The 17,036-nt window shown below is 41.2% G+C and overlaps 1 protein-coding gene across 1 annotated transcript in view; it reads right to left on the reverse strand.

Annotated features, from left to right (window-relative positions):
* Positions 1-469: 469 nt before the first annotated feature.
* The window catches only part of LOC145394393 (superkiller complex protein 3), a 31,171-nt gene continuing 14,604 nt past the window's right edge, over positions 470-17,036 (reverse strand). The window contains exons 10-23 of the mRNA XM_080268266.1: positions 15,347-15,507; positions 14,284-14,419; positions 11,930-12,123; positions 10,533-10,721; positions 9,981-10,204; positions 8,965-9,149; positions 8,429-8,640; positions 7,735-7,855; positions 7,123-7,276; positions 5,607-5,760; positions 5,033-5,207; positions 3,443-3,658; positions 3,077-3,247; positions 470-615 (exon numbers count right to left, since the gene is read on the reverse strand). Of these exons, the coding sequence (XP_080124392.1) occupies positions 514-615; positions 3,077-3,247; positions 3,443-3,658; positions 5,033-5,207; positions 5,607-5,760; positions 7,123-7,276; positions 7,735-7,855; positions 8,429-8,640; positions 8,965-9,149; positions 9,981-10,204; positions 10,533-10,721; positions 11,930-12,123; positions 14,284-14,419; positions 15,347-15,507 (2,394 nt within the window). The 3' untranslated portion in view covers positions 470-513. The remainder of the gene's footprint in view (positions 616-3,076; positions 3,248-3,442; positions 3,659-5,032; positions 5,208-5,606; positions 5,761-7,122; positions 7,277-7,734; positions 7,856-8,428; positions 8,641-8,964; positions 9,150-9,980; positions 10,205-10,532; positions 10,722-11,929; positions 12,124-14,283; positions 14,420-15,346; positions 15,508-17,036) is intronic.

Genomic DNA, 17,036 nt, shown 5'->3' on the forward strand with positions numbered 1-17,036 from the left:
ACAGCCTGGCCCAGATTTTCATCATTTGTTGATTTTTTCACATGGGTCGCTGGCAGAAAAAGGCAATACTGTGGCTCTGCATCCTTTCCATAGCACTTCTTCTTGACTAGTACAGGTATTTAGTGCTAACCTGTTTTTACTCAACATTCAAAATGAAGACACGGCAGTTTTATGCCAGGTTAGAGTAAAGGCAGTATAAATGCTTGCCTGAGTGACGTTATAAAATTAACAAACCTCAACTATCCCTTGGACTTACACTTGCATGGGCCATACCTAGTTGGAATGCCTTGACCTACTAGACCACCCTGCACCTGTTTGTTCGCTCCTCAAGTATCACCTAATGTAATAACAAGCATTATACTGTAATAAAATACATACCTGGTAAATAACATACAAGGGAATACAGAAGTGATGTTCGTTGTGAAAAGTAAATTGCTATGGAAAAGGTAGCAGAACACCTCCTAAACTGACAAGATTAAGGCCCAGAAACAGACAGCTACAGGTAAGGGCTGATTACACATGCTGTCCCACTCTGGTTGAGATAGTTTGAAGCCATGATGACACAGCTGGGGTGGCCTTCTTTGCCCACACACTGGCTAGCTGACCAGTTGCACTCTGTACAGAAATAAGTATGATTACAAGCTTGGTAACCAGAAATAAGTATGATTACAAGCTTGGTAACCAGAAATACGTATGATTACAAGCTTGGTAACCAGAAATAAGTACAGTATAATTACAAGCTTGGTAACCAGAAATAAGTACAGTATAAGTACAAGCTTGATAATCAGCCACACAATCATCACTCTTAGGCAGGAAGCTCAGCCACAAGTAAGTCATCAAAGTCCAACTTAAGACTCACTCTTACAAATCTTTTTATTGAACACATCTTGGAATATTTTCACCCTTGTTTTCAAAACTCGCTTGGAAGTTAATTAGCTGGTTTTGGTACTGTACCTGGTTTAGCTCCCAGTCCATACAAAACATCAGCTATACCACAACCAACCTTAATACACAGATTCTCTATGACTGTCACTTGATTTGATATGGCTTGTGTGTTAGGAAATATAACACCGCCACCTTAAAAAAAAATATAAGTGTCCCTGATTCATAATGAGGGCTGCCTTGACAATTTTTTTTTTTTTCTTTTTAATGCAAGGAAGATGGAACCAAAGGCCAGGAGCCTGCAGTTGTTGTAGCAGTAGTAATTCCAACCCCAAGCTCATTTGAATGTACACCCAGAGGACTGCAGGTTGGAGTTGCCCACCTCCTGCATTCCACCATCTCCCTTTAGGGGGCTATAAAGAGATATAAGGGACATCTGTATAACCAGATAGCTCCATCATCCCATTATAAAGGTGCCACCACATGATGACACTCCTCTACAGCATCATTACTGTAGTTAAGTGGCTAAAACAATTTAAAATCTAACTACAAAGGCTGCCACTGACACCTGGGACCGTAATTCCGTGAGCTCAGGAGGTTCTTTAACACTACAATACTTCCTTATAAGCTTATATCTGTATTTGGTACTGTACTTCAGTATTTCCTCATATACTGTATTATGTATGCGAACTATGTCACAATAATAGGTTTATTTTCAAAGGACAAAGATAGCTAACCCTTGTCCACTCAGTTAACTGCCACATACAGTTGCACTGGAGGGTGGATTAAAGAAGTAACTAAAGGGACTCAGTCCTGCCGCATAAATAAGACTCAATGAAATTCATGCAAAACGATTTAGTACTGTACAGTATTCAAGCTATGGGAGTGACTCAGTTCCTTCCGATGACAACATGCTGACTGGACAATGACACAGATAACACAAGAGAATTTTTTGATGGGATATGCAAAAAAGGTAATAAAAGAATAGGTGCTTAACCCCTACATGCAGGGCAATATTTAATACAGTCGTCACTTTACCGCTGAAAATTGCTTGTTTTCAAACCTTAATACTTCAGAAAGTATAGCACTTAAGGAAACGAATTAATGACCATTTTACTCACCAACTCTTCCTCTTGCAATTGAAAATATCTCTGGTCTGTTGGTCCTTGCAATGACAAGTAATAACATGAGGGAGTGAACTAATTTTCGGCGCAAGAGGAGGTGTTTGTGCATCTGCCCGCAGTGCCGACCATGGCTTTTCTCTCAACGCAATAATTTACTCCACTACTAAATAAATTAGACACTGTTGCATCCAAGGCATGCCTTATGGCACTATCACTATGCCCCTTTCTAGTATCCTTGAAAAGAGGCTTGGCAGGGGTGGATGTTGCAATTGGCTACAGGCAGTGAAGACAGAATCAGACAAAAAGGAACCTGAAGAATGCACTGTAAACCTGGCAAAGGCAAGGGACAGACTGACTCTTGCCTGTGTGGTATAGAGGGACTCCCTCCCTACTCTCTGATGGTGAGATGAAATGGCAGCCTGTTCATATGGTGACGGGAGGACACGTGTGTGTAGAAGCTACCTGGCGGCACCGCAGAAGCCACACTGTGATGTGTATAGACGTTACCCAGCAGGGAGTTAAAGCCTCCTTAACCAATGAGAATACAGACCCTGGCTTTCAATGGCGAATATTTTGGTTGGCTAAGGAGACTTTTTTCCCCCTCTTCCTTAGTGATTTACTTGGTCTACTACATCTTACTTTTCTCTGGTAGGTCATTTTTATTTCAGCTCTTTCTTGGTAATTTATTTGAGTTACTATTCAGTGTAACTTACAGTTCTCTTGTATGTTATTTTTATTTATTATCCACAATGTTTGCATCAATTACATATAACATTAATGCAACACTATTAAATAAACATGCATGGAATTGCTAGGGAGCCTCCTTAATTCACCGAGCCTTGGGATGACATTTTCGTTTTATTCTTGTCATCTCCCAGTGATGTTATTTAGCTTAGGATACACTTCTCAAACTGGAGAGTTTAGATATAGCCTTTACCTTTACCTTAAACCACTTCAGAAAGAAAGGCCTTTCCTACATTGAAAACTTGGTGTGCCGCAAGAATAATCCAAAAAGGACGCCATCTGAATTCAAGGGGTTAAGTAATGAGAATATGACTCACTGTCCTTACCTGTGAATGTCCTGCAGTAAGCCTGGCAGCAACTAAAGCAGCCCAGGCCTCAGGTGAGCCAGGACACATCAGTACTGCTCGTTGTGCCTCTCGCAATCCACTTGCCTCTTTGCTCTTGCTTCTTGAAGCTGCCTCCACACCCAGCCTTGCTAATACACTAGTTACTGCATCCTGACAATGAAAGATAGGGCAAATGTTTGAGCTTATACTGTACTATGGTATTCATCAGTGAATAGATGTGGAAAATGAATGAGAAAAAACAATGAACAAATGAATTATGTGACTAAATGTATGGGTTAAAAAAAAAAAAAAAAAAAAAAAAAAGTGAAAACTGAACAAGCAAGAAGTAACAAACAAAATCGCTACCTGAGAAAGAGTGTCAGTCTGTCCAGCAGCTTGAGACAACTTAGCAGCAGTGGCCCCACAGGTGGCAGCAGCAGAGCATCGTCGTGAGGCAGCAGCTGAGTTGGTGGTGTGGCTGGGACTGAGTAGGATGTGGGCCAGTGACCGCCACAGTCCAGCACTGTCAGGGTGCTGGTGGATGGTCTGGCTCAATACCACACGCGCATCTCTCTCTTTACTCTATGGTGGGAGAGTACTGTATAAGTAATCTCTTTACTATAGTGAACATTACGGTATAATCAACTACGTTTCTACTAGGGGCTTTCTGAAATGATCAAAATCACCTAGTAGCACTGAGAATAAGCTTGAAGATGTCATCGCAATGAAGGGTTAAGCCAGGCCTGACTTACAGCTATGATCAGATTAAAGGCAAGGGAATGTAACTCAGCCAACATGGAATTGCAAGCCTTTCTTCCCTCTTATCTGGTAAAGTACTTTTCTGGTTCATTCTTGCAAAGTCTAAAAATTTAAACCTACCTTAGGAAAGACTTATGCTGATAAGATCAATGAAACTTATCCAACCATTTCTATATGAAACATCTCTCCTAAGCTGAATTAAATTATCTAGGGATGGTTAAGGATAAATAAAAATGTCACCAGATTCATGGAGTTAACCCTAATAACTGTCTTAACTATACTTTATTCTTACTATTATATTACTACTACAATACTACTACTAACAAACAATTTTATTCAGATTAAAAGTGGCCCCTCATTGTCTAAGAGTTAAAAATGCCCCAACCTTCAGCATCAAAAGCATTATCTACTGCATTTTATTTTTACTACCTTTAGATACCATAATTCAGATTACAGATGGCTTATTGCTGCTCAAGAGCTTCAACAGCTTGACTGGTAACGTAATCGTCTTGTAAAGTGTGAGTTTTGAGTCTACAGTTTGCAACCATGCCATGGCGGACATTTAAATGGATGCTGGTAGTATGTCCTTTCATTTGCCTGCATGTGTTCACACCCTCTTGGTTCCATCAATGGCATATGGACTGGTACACTCAAACACAGCCATTAAAGCACTTCAACCTTCAGATGCATCACTCTTCCTTACAGATGCTGCTTCCCCTTTCATATGTATTTCGCCGGCAGAGGGAAGGGTTTGTCCTTGCTACCATTCTCCCTCCAAGGCAAAGATCCAGTCTTGAGGGAGTCATTCCTACCTCATAACTAAGACCTATCAAATTTCATGCAACCATATTCAACTTGTAAGTGTGGAGTCCAGTTCCATCAGATGCAAACAAACCAACCATAATATAGCACTTTGCCCATGCATGTGTGTATGCAAGTCTGCCACTACAATATATACTTACTAGACTTGTATTCTCATTAGTTAACGTGGCTCCTCTTTCTTACCAGTTTATTTCAATATTTAGTACATTAATAATCATGGGTTAGTTATGCAATTTATGTTGACATTAAAATTATATAAATAACATATAAGATAATGTTAACGAGTACCATGCAAAATAATTTACAGTACTGAGAAAGAAGACCCACAAAGTTTCCTATGTCTTGAAAATAACCCATAGGCTACACAGGTCTCACCCTAAGTGCTGCATATGCTGCCCTGAGGAAGGCCACATGGCTGGTGTGCTGCTTGCTGTGCTGGTGTGGATTCAGCTCAGCCAGGGCAGCAGACGACAACACTTCATCCCCAGCCACTAAACCCAGTGCCGCTAGTGCCAGCAGACCGTGAACAGAAGCACCCGTTAACTGGGACCTGTGAGGTGGATGGGGTATACATCATCATCATCATCATCATCATCAATCATCATCATCATCATCAGTATACATCATCATCATCATCATCATCATCAATCATCATCATCATCATCAATCATCATCATCATGTCCAACTATAAAGTAACAGGAAACTTTTCTGCTGCATGATTCATCTTGACCTCTTTTTCTAACTCAAAGATGGGTTGAGTTAGGATTCAAAAGCAAGAGAGGAGAAAAACATGACAGACGGAAAACTAACCAACAGCATACTTACTAAAACAGGCCACACATTCCTACACTTGTATCTTATTGTGGGCTAAAAAAAAAGCTATAATGAGGTCTTCCTGTAATAATATCAATATACTGTATACATAATAAGGAACAGGGATGACTATACCCCTGGAAAAGCAGCTTCTTGGCCTCTTCACTGTTGTGGAACTTGTACTGCAGCGCTGCCAGAGCCACCAGCACATGGGACTTCTGGCTGTCATCCGGTGCCAACCAATGCAGTGCTGCCGTGTATCCGCTGTATGCTTCCTCAAACTTGCCAGCTGCCAAAATGATTTAGTTAAATTCTAATTCGCCAGCAATATTCTATTTTTCTCGTGTACAGATGAAATTACAAATCTGTGGTACTGGTACTGTACAGTGGATGCTACACTACAAGAGAGATGAAAACAGTTCTGAGTATCAGTAGGTCACAGTACATCTAGGTACATAACCAGAAACTGTCTCATAACTGGGGTCAGACTAGAGTGTTACTTTAGATATCCTACTCTATCTACAAAGGCTGACCATTGAAACCCCTGTACCACAAACACTGGAGCACAGCCAACTCAAACTGCTTCGGATATGCATCATTCTAAAGCATGTGTTTCTTGTAAACAAGTGGTGGAGAGAACAACATGACTAGCGAGAAACTAGACATCAACTTACCATGTTGTACAAACAACCTTGCTATATCAAAAACTTAAACATTTCAATGGAAGCACATTCAAAAAAACAACTGTGCTTTCCCTCCAAAATAACAAACTTTCACTTGCCCTCCCTGATACCAAGACTGTTGACTGTCTGACCAAGAGGGTTTTAATAAAAATACTGCATCAGGAGGGACATGATAACCTTGGCTGTGAGGTGCTGATTTTGAGGAAATTAAGCGAGAAAAAGCATATTATACTAATGCTATGCGTGTGAGGGGATAATTCAGTGCTAGAGTACAGTGAATGCAGTGACCCAGCACCTGGGTAACTGTACTGTAAGGTTCTGTCATTATGTGCAGTGATGGGTGTTGTGGCATATAAATGTGTGTGGTGCCTGCCACTTGACCAGTTGGCTTGAGATTCTAATGAAAATTACATTAATGTAACCAGTACACACATTTTGCCTTTCATGAAGAGTTTCATACCATACAGTACAGGTAATTACTATAAAGGTACAATATAGCACTGCAAGGAACTGCCCACATCCAGGATGGAGCAAAGCTTACCATAAAATAGAGGGAACAAAACAAACTGTGGGAAAACACAAGGAAGAACAAGTGAGGTAAAGTGATGACAGCAGACAATGAAAGCTGGCCACTGTACACTGACCATGTACCATCATGAACCAAGAACAAATTAGGTTAAAGTTAATCTAACTGCTGAGAAATCAGGTTTGGGCTGTTCCAAGTCATGCTGTTTTCTTCAAAACTTACTCAGCTTTTGGGAATGTCAAACATTTTCACAGAAATCAGGATGCTATAATATCTCTTCACAGTTTTTAGCTTTCTTAAGTCACCCTTTTCACTTTTCTGTGACTGTATGTGGTCATAATTACACACACACACACACACACACACACACACACACACACACACACACACACAGAAGACAGGGCAAACAAGTATGCAAGAAAACAAAAAATGAAAAAAATACCTTTGAGACTAGCAAGGGCAAGGGCACACTGGGTGAAGAAGTCTGGATTCTTGATGGCTGCCAGCTGCTCAACTGCCTCTTCTGCCTGTTCCAGTGAGCCCAATGCACGCCCCAAGTTGATTCGTAGCCCATCATCTAGTCCCTCAATATTCACCTGCTGCAGAAGGTTGAGAAGGTAAACACAAACAGATTCAGCATGATAGTCTATGTATAAAAAGAACACAGTAAGTATTGTAACACCCATCTCACACATACCTGACACAGATAAGCAGCTTTACAATAAATGGATCCTCAAGAGCAACTACTGCTAAAGGAAAGAAACACTACTTTCTGACAATGAAGTGATCCACCCTTATTCACTGCCTGAATGTTTCAAGCATGAGCACAGGTGTGGAAGTGTCTTGAAGTGACTGATGAAATGTGAAAGTGGAAATAGCTCTGAAGGATAGTTGTAAAAGAAAACTATTTAAATAAATAATAAGAATGAAGATTAACTGGACAGGAATAAGAACTACAGTTAACTTATAATATGGCTTTATATAAATAAATAAATAAATATATATATATGTCTTTTGTTTCCATATTGGAATGAGGATAGAGTTCACAGCTTACCTTTCCCTCTTGGGCAGCTACAAGTGCTGAGGTGTATGCAGTGACAGCACTACGGCAGAGACCCTTCATCTCTAGTGCCAGTCCTGCCATGTTTAGCCCCACAGGGTCATCTTCATACTCCCTGGAGAATACAGAAAATACAGTGTGTTCTGTAAATGACATACATTCAAAAATTTTGCATAAGCATGATGAATGAAGTTATGGATGATGCTGGGCTAAGGGAGGTTCCCCTATTCTCATGATCATGGTGACATCTATGAGGAAATGTCTTATGGACAGTCTGAACAGGCAGTTGTGATTTATAGTGCGTAAAAAAAAGTCCAACACCTATGGCATGAGCCATGTCAGTTCTATTTTTGTGGATGAGGGTCCTGCCAAAAGAATCTTCAAAGCTGTAGGAAAGATTCTCTGGTTGAAATCTAACACAAGCAGTCCTTGCTAAGTCAAGGATGTGTTCAAATATATTACAATGTTTTACTTACAAATGGGATCATAAACTGGGATGGGGAAATGGTAAATTAACTTTTTTGATAAGGAGTATGTGGACACATGCCCATACAGAACCAATGGCCTGATCATATGAATGAAGACAACAATGCCTTTACATCAGAAGAACATGAATATCACTTGTTAGGAAACCAAACAGCATATAAATAGCGTAACGCATATCAGGCTGAGCAAGGCACAAGTTTACCTGGTGTAGAAGACAGTACAGTCAGCCACAGTGGGTAGGGCCTGTTTAATGGTGGCCTGGGTGCGTGCATTGTGCTGAAGGGTGGGGTCACAGGCCATTTTGGATATGTGGTAGGCATAACCCAAACAGCTCTCTGGATGCACACCCAGGACAGTGGTATGTCTAAACAAGTCCAGCGTCTCTCTATGACCAACACTCTCTGCCACCAAGGCCTGAAATTATATTTCAAACTCAAATTTCTATAGTCAACAAGATTGATTGTATAACTGATTACAATAAAAAGATCATGGTAGCATAACAACAGAGATCACAGCTGCCATACTACAATAGTAAAATCAAAAGGATAATATATATATAAATATAAATATATAAATATATGTATGTATGTATGTATGTATTTATATATATATATATATATATATATATATATACACTCATATTTTTTCATTAGCCTCTTGATACAACTCAGCATTCAAGATGGAAGATGGCAATTTTAGGCCATGTTAAAGTGGAGAAACAGATGTCATTGCACTGACCTGGCCAACCCAACAGTTGATATAGGCTGGGTCAAATGCCTGTGCTTGTGAGAATGCCTCATGTGCCAAGTTGACGTTGTCATGGGTGAGGTAGAAGGTGCCAAGGTGTGTCCAAGCCACTGCATTGGGGTGCAACTCACATGCACGGATGAATGAGTGTTGGGCCAGATCCAGTTCACCCACCACTGTCATAAGTAGGCAAAATATATCAGCATCATTGTGGAGTTGTGTGCACTGACTGACAAGCATATACGAAGTCTGGTAGTGTTGTTGTGGAACATGGATCGGCTTTCTAGAAGGTCCTAGGAGGGGCATCTTGAGATGGTCTGAGCATGAGGAGAGAAAAGAGAATGAGGCTGACTAGGAGAGTGTATGTATGTTCCGTGGATGGTAAGTGAGGGAGGGGAAGATCAAGGATGGTGTAGAGAGGTACCTGTACATGAATGAGGGAAGTGCAAGTTCCCTAATGGTGGAAAATTGGGCGACAAAGAGGAGATTTGTTTATGGCCAACCCCTCTGGGCTTAAGTCATCTGGTTATTGAAAGATGGATGGGTTTCTGCTCAGCACAGTACAACAGACTGACATTAACAAAAATATATGCCAAGTTGGTAAATTTGCACTAAAAGGTTAAAACATAACATTTTTACAGAAACAAATCATGCAACAACTTCACATCTGGTGGTCTAATGGGTCAAGGTGCCCCATCCATATGTGTTAAGCAAGGGTTTACATCGATGTGGTGGCTGAAGTTTATTGTTCGCATAATGCCACTCAAGGAACAGCAACTGGTCATTCAGCTAACAAGTCTAGACTATGCACTCTGGCCCTAGGATCTTGTGCTCCTAATGGGGCAATAAAGGAAGGGATTAAGATAGTCAGATACACGTACACACAATAGACAGGTACACAAAGTTAGATAGATACAGACAGTCAAAATAGGAAGATGGGAAGACAGATATACATTAGACAGAATGATAAACAGATAGACAGACAGACAGACAGATACAGTACTTACACTTATTTGAAGCCACCACTCCAAGAGAGATCCAGGTGCTGCTATTCGAAGGATCGAGAGCAAGACTCCTTCTCAGGGACAAGATGGCACGCTGGAAGAGCTCAACGGCCTTATTCCCTTCACCTTTGGCCTCCAGCACCCGTCCCTGATGGTACAGGTTGGTGCCAAGGTCATGCCACAATCCTGGGTCTTCCTGACACAAGCGCAATGCTGATCCGTAGCACCTGGATGAAAAGAGGGTTACTTGTTGCTGTTTTTTACTGTTGTTGTTGTTGCTAATGTTGTGGCCCAAGGATCATATGAATATGAACTTGGTGGACTGCTAGGTGAAGCTGGCCTTCTCCTGAGGTCCAGCATCCTCTTTTTGGAGAAGAGGGAGACTGTTGAGGGACACTTGTACAGGACGTTTCAGTGGTCATAAAAGGATCTGTGTACATTGTGTGAAAAAGTGCAAGACTAAGGACAGCAGATAATGCAATGTGTGTGTTATTGAAGTGAGTTTTCTTAAACAAGACACAGGAGGTGGTGGTGGTCAAGAAGTCAAGCACTCACCTGCCTCCCAGCTCCAGCACCTCCAGTTTGTCCAGCTGTGATGTTTCATCCAGGTCTGATGCTTCCCTGGATGTAAGGCGGGCAGGTATGGTGAAGGGGGTGAGGGAGGGAGGCACAGGATGGAGCAGAGTGCATGCGTCGCCCACCAGCTTCCAGATGGACATTTTCTCTGGCTCCATGCTCCCAGCTCTGGAAGTTATTGCTGTTTTAATCCTTACAATGTCGGACAGTGGTTTAGTGGGTCAAGGTGTTTTCTGGATGTGGCATATAAGGGTTTGAATCTAAAGTTTAGGTTGGGGTTTACTGCAACTCAGAGATGAGTTACTGGTCCTGCTTGTTTTAAATGTCTGGACCTTAGCCTAGCCCTGCATTGCTACACTCTTGATGAAGTAATAAAGGATGAAGCACCAGAATACAATAGACTGATCATAAAATGGCTCGTGAGTAATTGCTGAACTCATGCTGCTCCCTTAGTGGCACAGAGGTCTGAGGTAAAGACTATTGTAGTGGAAAACCTTTAAGGGTAGAAGACTGACTCACACGTGTGTTACACAAGAGAAAAACCTCTGGTAACCTCAGGGACTCAAACCACAGTGTACATTCTGATCCAAGGGCTCTACTATTACCAACTGCACCTCCACATGTCTATGGCTCATCAGACAACATTTATATTACATTTCAGGTACAACTCACCAGAAGTTGTTTAATTATTAACCTGCTGATGAATTAAGAACAATTTTCCACTTAGAGTTGCTCCTGATTCATTCATTCATTATATTCTTTGGCTTCTTGGTTATCTCAAATATGTGACAAATAGACCAGTGTGATGAAAATATAAAGAACAACAAATAAATAAAAAATAAAAATCCTTATAAGAAAAAAGATATCAGGCTTCAGATGGAGATCAGCTACGTGAGAAAAGTGAATTTTACCAACAAATATGAGGACAGGACAACATACAATACTGATAAAGAATGCAAATTATAACAAAATGATATAGGAAGTGAAGTAAAATATATCATCATCATCATCATCATCCCATCCAGACCTCTCTCCATCTAAATAAGAGTGAAAAAAAATAAATAAAATAATTAAATAAAAATAATACGGCAATAATACCAAAATTCTCCTAAATGTGTATGCAGATTGCTGGGCCTAAGAGGTGGTCAGGACTCCAGGGGCTTGAATGAGTGTCTGACTCACAGCACCGGGGATGCTGTTGATAGTTCTCTCACTTTCATAATTCCTTTTTCTTTGTTTTCTGGATCCTTCAACACTCCATCCTTAGGTGGGAAAAAGGGCATGCTACTACTGATGATGATGATGAAAGAAACATTAAATGGAATGAAAATTACTACTGCAAGGTACCATAAATTACTTGAAACATATAATCCAACCTGGTGAGAGCAGCAAGGGCGGCTGTGCAAGCATCCCTCAAATTGATAAACATGGCCTGATCGGCAGCCCGACGTGCAGAGGCCAGAAGTGCTTCAGCCAACCCCACCAGTGCCACCACACGCACCTCATGCTCCGGCTCACATTTTAGCACTGCCTCATATCCTGAGATGGCCTCCAGCATCTCTCCTGTAAGCTATGGGAACAAATGAAAAAGTGTGTATATGGAGTGTGATAAAAAAAAGTTCTGGCAATGGTTGGCATACTCAGCTTTAGTGAACAGTAGAAACATTTTCACTTATCCTCTTCACAGTACAGTAAAGCATTCCCTTCCAGCATTCACATACTTGTACCAACATCCCTGCTACTGATGTAAAAGCACTAATGGAGGTCTTCTTTCCTGATATTCTTAAGGACACATGTCCTTTCTGACTGCATGTTTTCAATCGTGCTAAAACGATGTATTTTTTCATCACAAGTTTCAATTTGAGGAACAACCAGAGGCTGCATGCTGTTAAGCTCAGTGAATGAGGTGGATGCAGGACTAATGTAATTTTCTTCTCAATCCAGACCTGCTATGTTGAGAGCATTGCAAGACTGACTGCAGTGTTGTGGCAAAGAAGCCACCCGCCATTCAGCTTCTTGCACTACTTGCATCTCACCATAAAATTCAAATATTTCAATACTATTCAAATTCTTCAAAACTTCCAAACAGAACATTGTACAGGAAGAATTCTGTGTGCACAATCCCTTCAATATAAAAAAATGCAGCCAGCATGACCTATGCATGGGATATTGATCCGTGAATATTTTTCAGATCACGTGACACTCACAACTTCCACCGAACGCTGTCTTTTGGTTGCTGGGTAACATCTGTAAACCCAAACTGCATTCCTTGTAATCATCTTTGTTATTAACAATGGATCTAATGAGCATCAATTAAGCTTGTGGGGCAAATGACATGCCCTTTATAGATACCTGAGATGATATAAGGAACAAATTTGGTGATCATCCATCTCTTGCAAATTACCTGTTGATATGACTTAAATTGAACCACACTAAAGAGTTGTCTCTTCTATAACTTAACAGATGATCAGATGTTGGTCTGCATGGCTGAAAGCCTTGATCTGGGCAATGCTGTTCTCACTTTTCAATGCTGACAGGCAATTACTTCTTGTCTCATCTTTCAATGACTCATTACCTTTCCACAACCAATCAAACCATCTAAATGCAGTACAATCATCTTGTACACAAGTTCTACTACACTCATGCCAATTTCTGTTGCAGTCTTACCAGGGTCTATTGTACTGACTGTGACCTTTTCCCAAACACTCAAAAAAAATTCTGACAGTGGACAAACTACATAACCTCTTTCTCGACCCTGGTACTTAGCACTGTTGTCTAGCTGCATGACAATCAGAAGTTCAATGTATGACAAGTAAAAGCACAAATCACTGGTCACTTAATACATAGCTAATGGTGTAACCATCACAAAAACTTTTTGATCCCACATAATAAATGAAGGGTGAGTCAAAAACTATGAATACAGAGGGGGAGATAATACATGAGTCTAGAAAGGCAAAGGACAAAGCAGTTTATATTACAGATTTCACTTAAAAGAAATGCAGTGATGTCAGAGGTAGACTTCAGGTGTGCTGTGTGTAGGGGCTGACAAAGAGAGAGGGCTAGACATATCACGAGAGACTTTGCAGATGTGTCATTGGAGTGTAGAGAAGAATTTTACCTGGGGAGCCTAATATAATCTGTGATGCAGGGGAGGGCTGAAGTGAGTCCACTGCTATTGATATGAGTGGATGGAATCAGCCTAAAGAACTATTACCTCTCCTGAAATTGAGGGGACTGTTCCTTTAAACTTTGGGAAAATAATATGCTGCATGTGTGAGAAATGTAAATGCTTATGGTTGTGGAAATTCGGTTAGGACATTTGTAAACTGGAGCATACAGAGATGATGATGGCTAGATGGATATGTAGTATTTCTCTGAACAACAAAGTTGCAAATGGCAGAACTGTGCATGAAATGCTGAGGCATCATCTAGGAAGTAAAGGCACTACTAAAATGCATAGGGGGTGACAGGTGGGATGGACATGCAGAGAGAATAGTGGATGAAAACTGGGTGAATAGACCTGGTCTAAAAGTGTGAATGTGGAAGGTAGAGTACCAAGAGGCAGACCTCAGAAGACCTAGGATGAAGTCCTCCAAAATGACCTCAGGGTAATGGGACTGAACAAAACTGCTGTCAGAGACTGTATGGAATTGAGAGCCATCATTAGGTGAACAAGGCAGACCCATGCAAGCATGTTCAGACTTTCAATATGAAACTAAAAGAAACAAACCTGCTTGATGTGTGCTATCTGGTAGAGTGGGTAGAGAGAGGAAGGGTTGAGCTGGGATGCCACTGTATACACCCTAAGTGCAGCTGCATATGCACCCCGAGCCATATATGCATCACCAAGGCACTCATATCCGGCACTGAAAAGGTAGCAACAAAACATATGGGTCCATATTGTTTATCCACTGAATCAGATGATGCATTTTACTTGTTAAATCTCATAATGTCCACATGATTTTATCTAGATTGTGAAGGTTTATATCCAAAGGGTGGTTGGGGTTGATTGCTCATGTAATGCCACTCAGGGATGAGTGAGGCTGGTCACTCTCATCTTAAATGTCGAGACCAACTGCCTAGCCCCGGGCTCCTACGCTCCTCTAAGGGCAATGTAGGATTGGATGATGGATGGATGGATGGATGTGAAAGACCTTTCGAACTGAAGGAATTAGACATAAACTCTATCCCTTCACTACAACAGACATCCCCTAAAACTGAATAAAAATATCTGGTTAAAAAAGTACCTGGGCTGACAAAATTACAATAAGAAATTACGAAGTTAAATGCAATCCTTATATTTCTGGCCATGATGTGTGGAAACTGCTTCTTGGGAAGAATTTCTACTTCTCCAGCTTATCCTTCCTACCCTCCCACCCTGTTCCATTTAAATTTTCCTTCTATCATCTCCCTTGTTCCTTACCTTACCCTCTCTTTCATCTTCCTACACACCATCAACCCAATACCCACTCAACTCGCCAGTCACTTAGGCTGATGGTGAAGGAACACAGGAGGGCATATGTGACCTGTGAGTTGTGTGTGGCTGGGTGGTGGAGGCCAAGATGCAGCCATGCCCACCCACCCCCACTACATCATTCTCACACTTTCTTAGCTCTTCTCTCAAAGCATGGGGGGAAAAAAAAAAAAGTACTTGTACCCTCTTTCATGTCCCATACCATATCCTCTCTTTTATCTTCCTATCAACTACCATCCCTACATGCATACTCTTAAGGTCTCATTCTCCATCCCATCCTACATCAACTACCGTCCACCAATGTCACTCTTCAACTCACCAGTCATCAGGGTTGATGGTAAGGGCACACTGGAGGGCATAGGTGGCCTCCTGTGGGCTCTGTGTGGCTAGGTGGTGGAGGCCCAAACGCAGCCATGCCCATCCACCTCCTGCACGACCTCCCTCCCTTGTCACTCGCTCTAGCAGGCTGAAGTTTGCATCCTAGAAGGTATACAAGTTTCAGAACATTTATTTGAAGTCTATTAACCCATGGACTGCGAGCCACAGCTCAGGCTGGGTAGCGTTGCGTTGAGAGTCACAGCTCAGGTTGTGCTGGCCGTGCATCACCGTTACCTACTCCACCCCTACGCAAACTTATGCATGGTGCTACGCAAAATGGGAGAGAGAGAGATTTTTTTTTTTTTGCCAGATGATGTCCTGGATGTTTATCTTCAAGTTTATAATAAACAAAAACAATTTTTTTTTGTTTCCACTACTCCCCTAAACTTACACATGGCCCTACGCAAAGACGGAGAGAGAGAGAGAGAGAGAGAGAGAGAGAATTATCTTTTTCTTCACCAGATGATGCCCTGGATGTTTATCTTCAAGTTAAAAAAAAAAAAAAAAAAAAATCTTTTTTTTTTTGCACACCATGGAGTGGGATAAAAAAAAAAGGTAACTGCGCAATCCAGGGGTTAAGCCGGCATCCTGAAGGTTATGCAGGTTTCACTTTCAGATTCATTCATTAACGTATATTACTGATTCAGCTCTTTCAACCCAATGACATACTGTACTCATCATTCATTCATTCATTTATTGCCAGACGCCATGTATCCCAAACGGGCTGGCCAAGGCTTAGAGTTAATTGTTTTACAGGGAGGGGCACTAATCCTCCACCAACCCCACTTGACAGTACTAATTTCATTTATTCTAGCTACTTCAGGATAATCAGATTCAATTTAAGAAATAGCTCAAGAACTGAAGGAGTTAATAATGGCTATATCTAAATTCTCCAGCTCAAAAATCCTTCTCTAAGCTAGCACTCTTGAAATTATATAGATTTCAGAGAATACAGTCATCAATTACTGATTTAAGCTAAACATATGGGTGTCCTAAGGGAAAGCTTTCCAGTAATATAATAATAATCATCATCCCCAACATAATCCCACCTGTTTTTTTTCCACCCAAAGCTGGGGTAAGGCAGGGTTCATGGGAAGATGAAAAGACAAACAAGACAGAAAGAAAGTTATATATCACAATAAAAGGAGACACATCCATTCACTCACCATTCATGCCCCCTAATCCTGACTCCACCTCATTCAAAACCATTCACATATATGCACTTCATAATTTCAAAATCACCTACCTAACAGTGTCACTCCAATGACTATAAACAAAATAAATAAATGGTAGGTGGGGGGGCTCTCCATCCACTCACTCAATGTGGTGCTGCTCTCGGGTGTCTGCCCTGTCCTCTCCTCCATCCTTCTTTCCTTCCATCTTCTTCTGTCTTTCTTTCCTTCATTCCTTCCCCATCTTTCTGCCTGCAGATAACTTTACACTCCCTCTTGTCTTTCACTCTTTCCTCTTCCTTCTGCCTGTGGGTGACTCTACACTGAGTGACAAGCCAAAAAGTTTCCTGTACACCAGGGAACCATTTACTATGCTGGGTGGTAACCATATAACCAAATTTTGGCGCCTGGTGGTTTAGTGGGTAATTATCGTGCTCCACTCGGATTGAGCTGTTGAAG

The sequence above is a fragment of the Coenobita brevimanus genome, chromosome 27, assembly GCF_032717465.1.
Source record: "Coenobita brevimanus isolate Jiangsu-jjx chromosome 27, ASM3271746v2, whole genome shotgun sequence".
In the NCBI taxonomy this organism is placed as follows: Eukaryota; Metazoa; Arthropoda; class Malacostraca; order Decapoda; family Coenobitidae; genus Coenobita; species Coenobita brevimanus.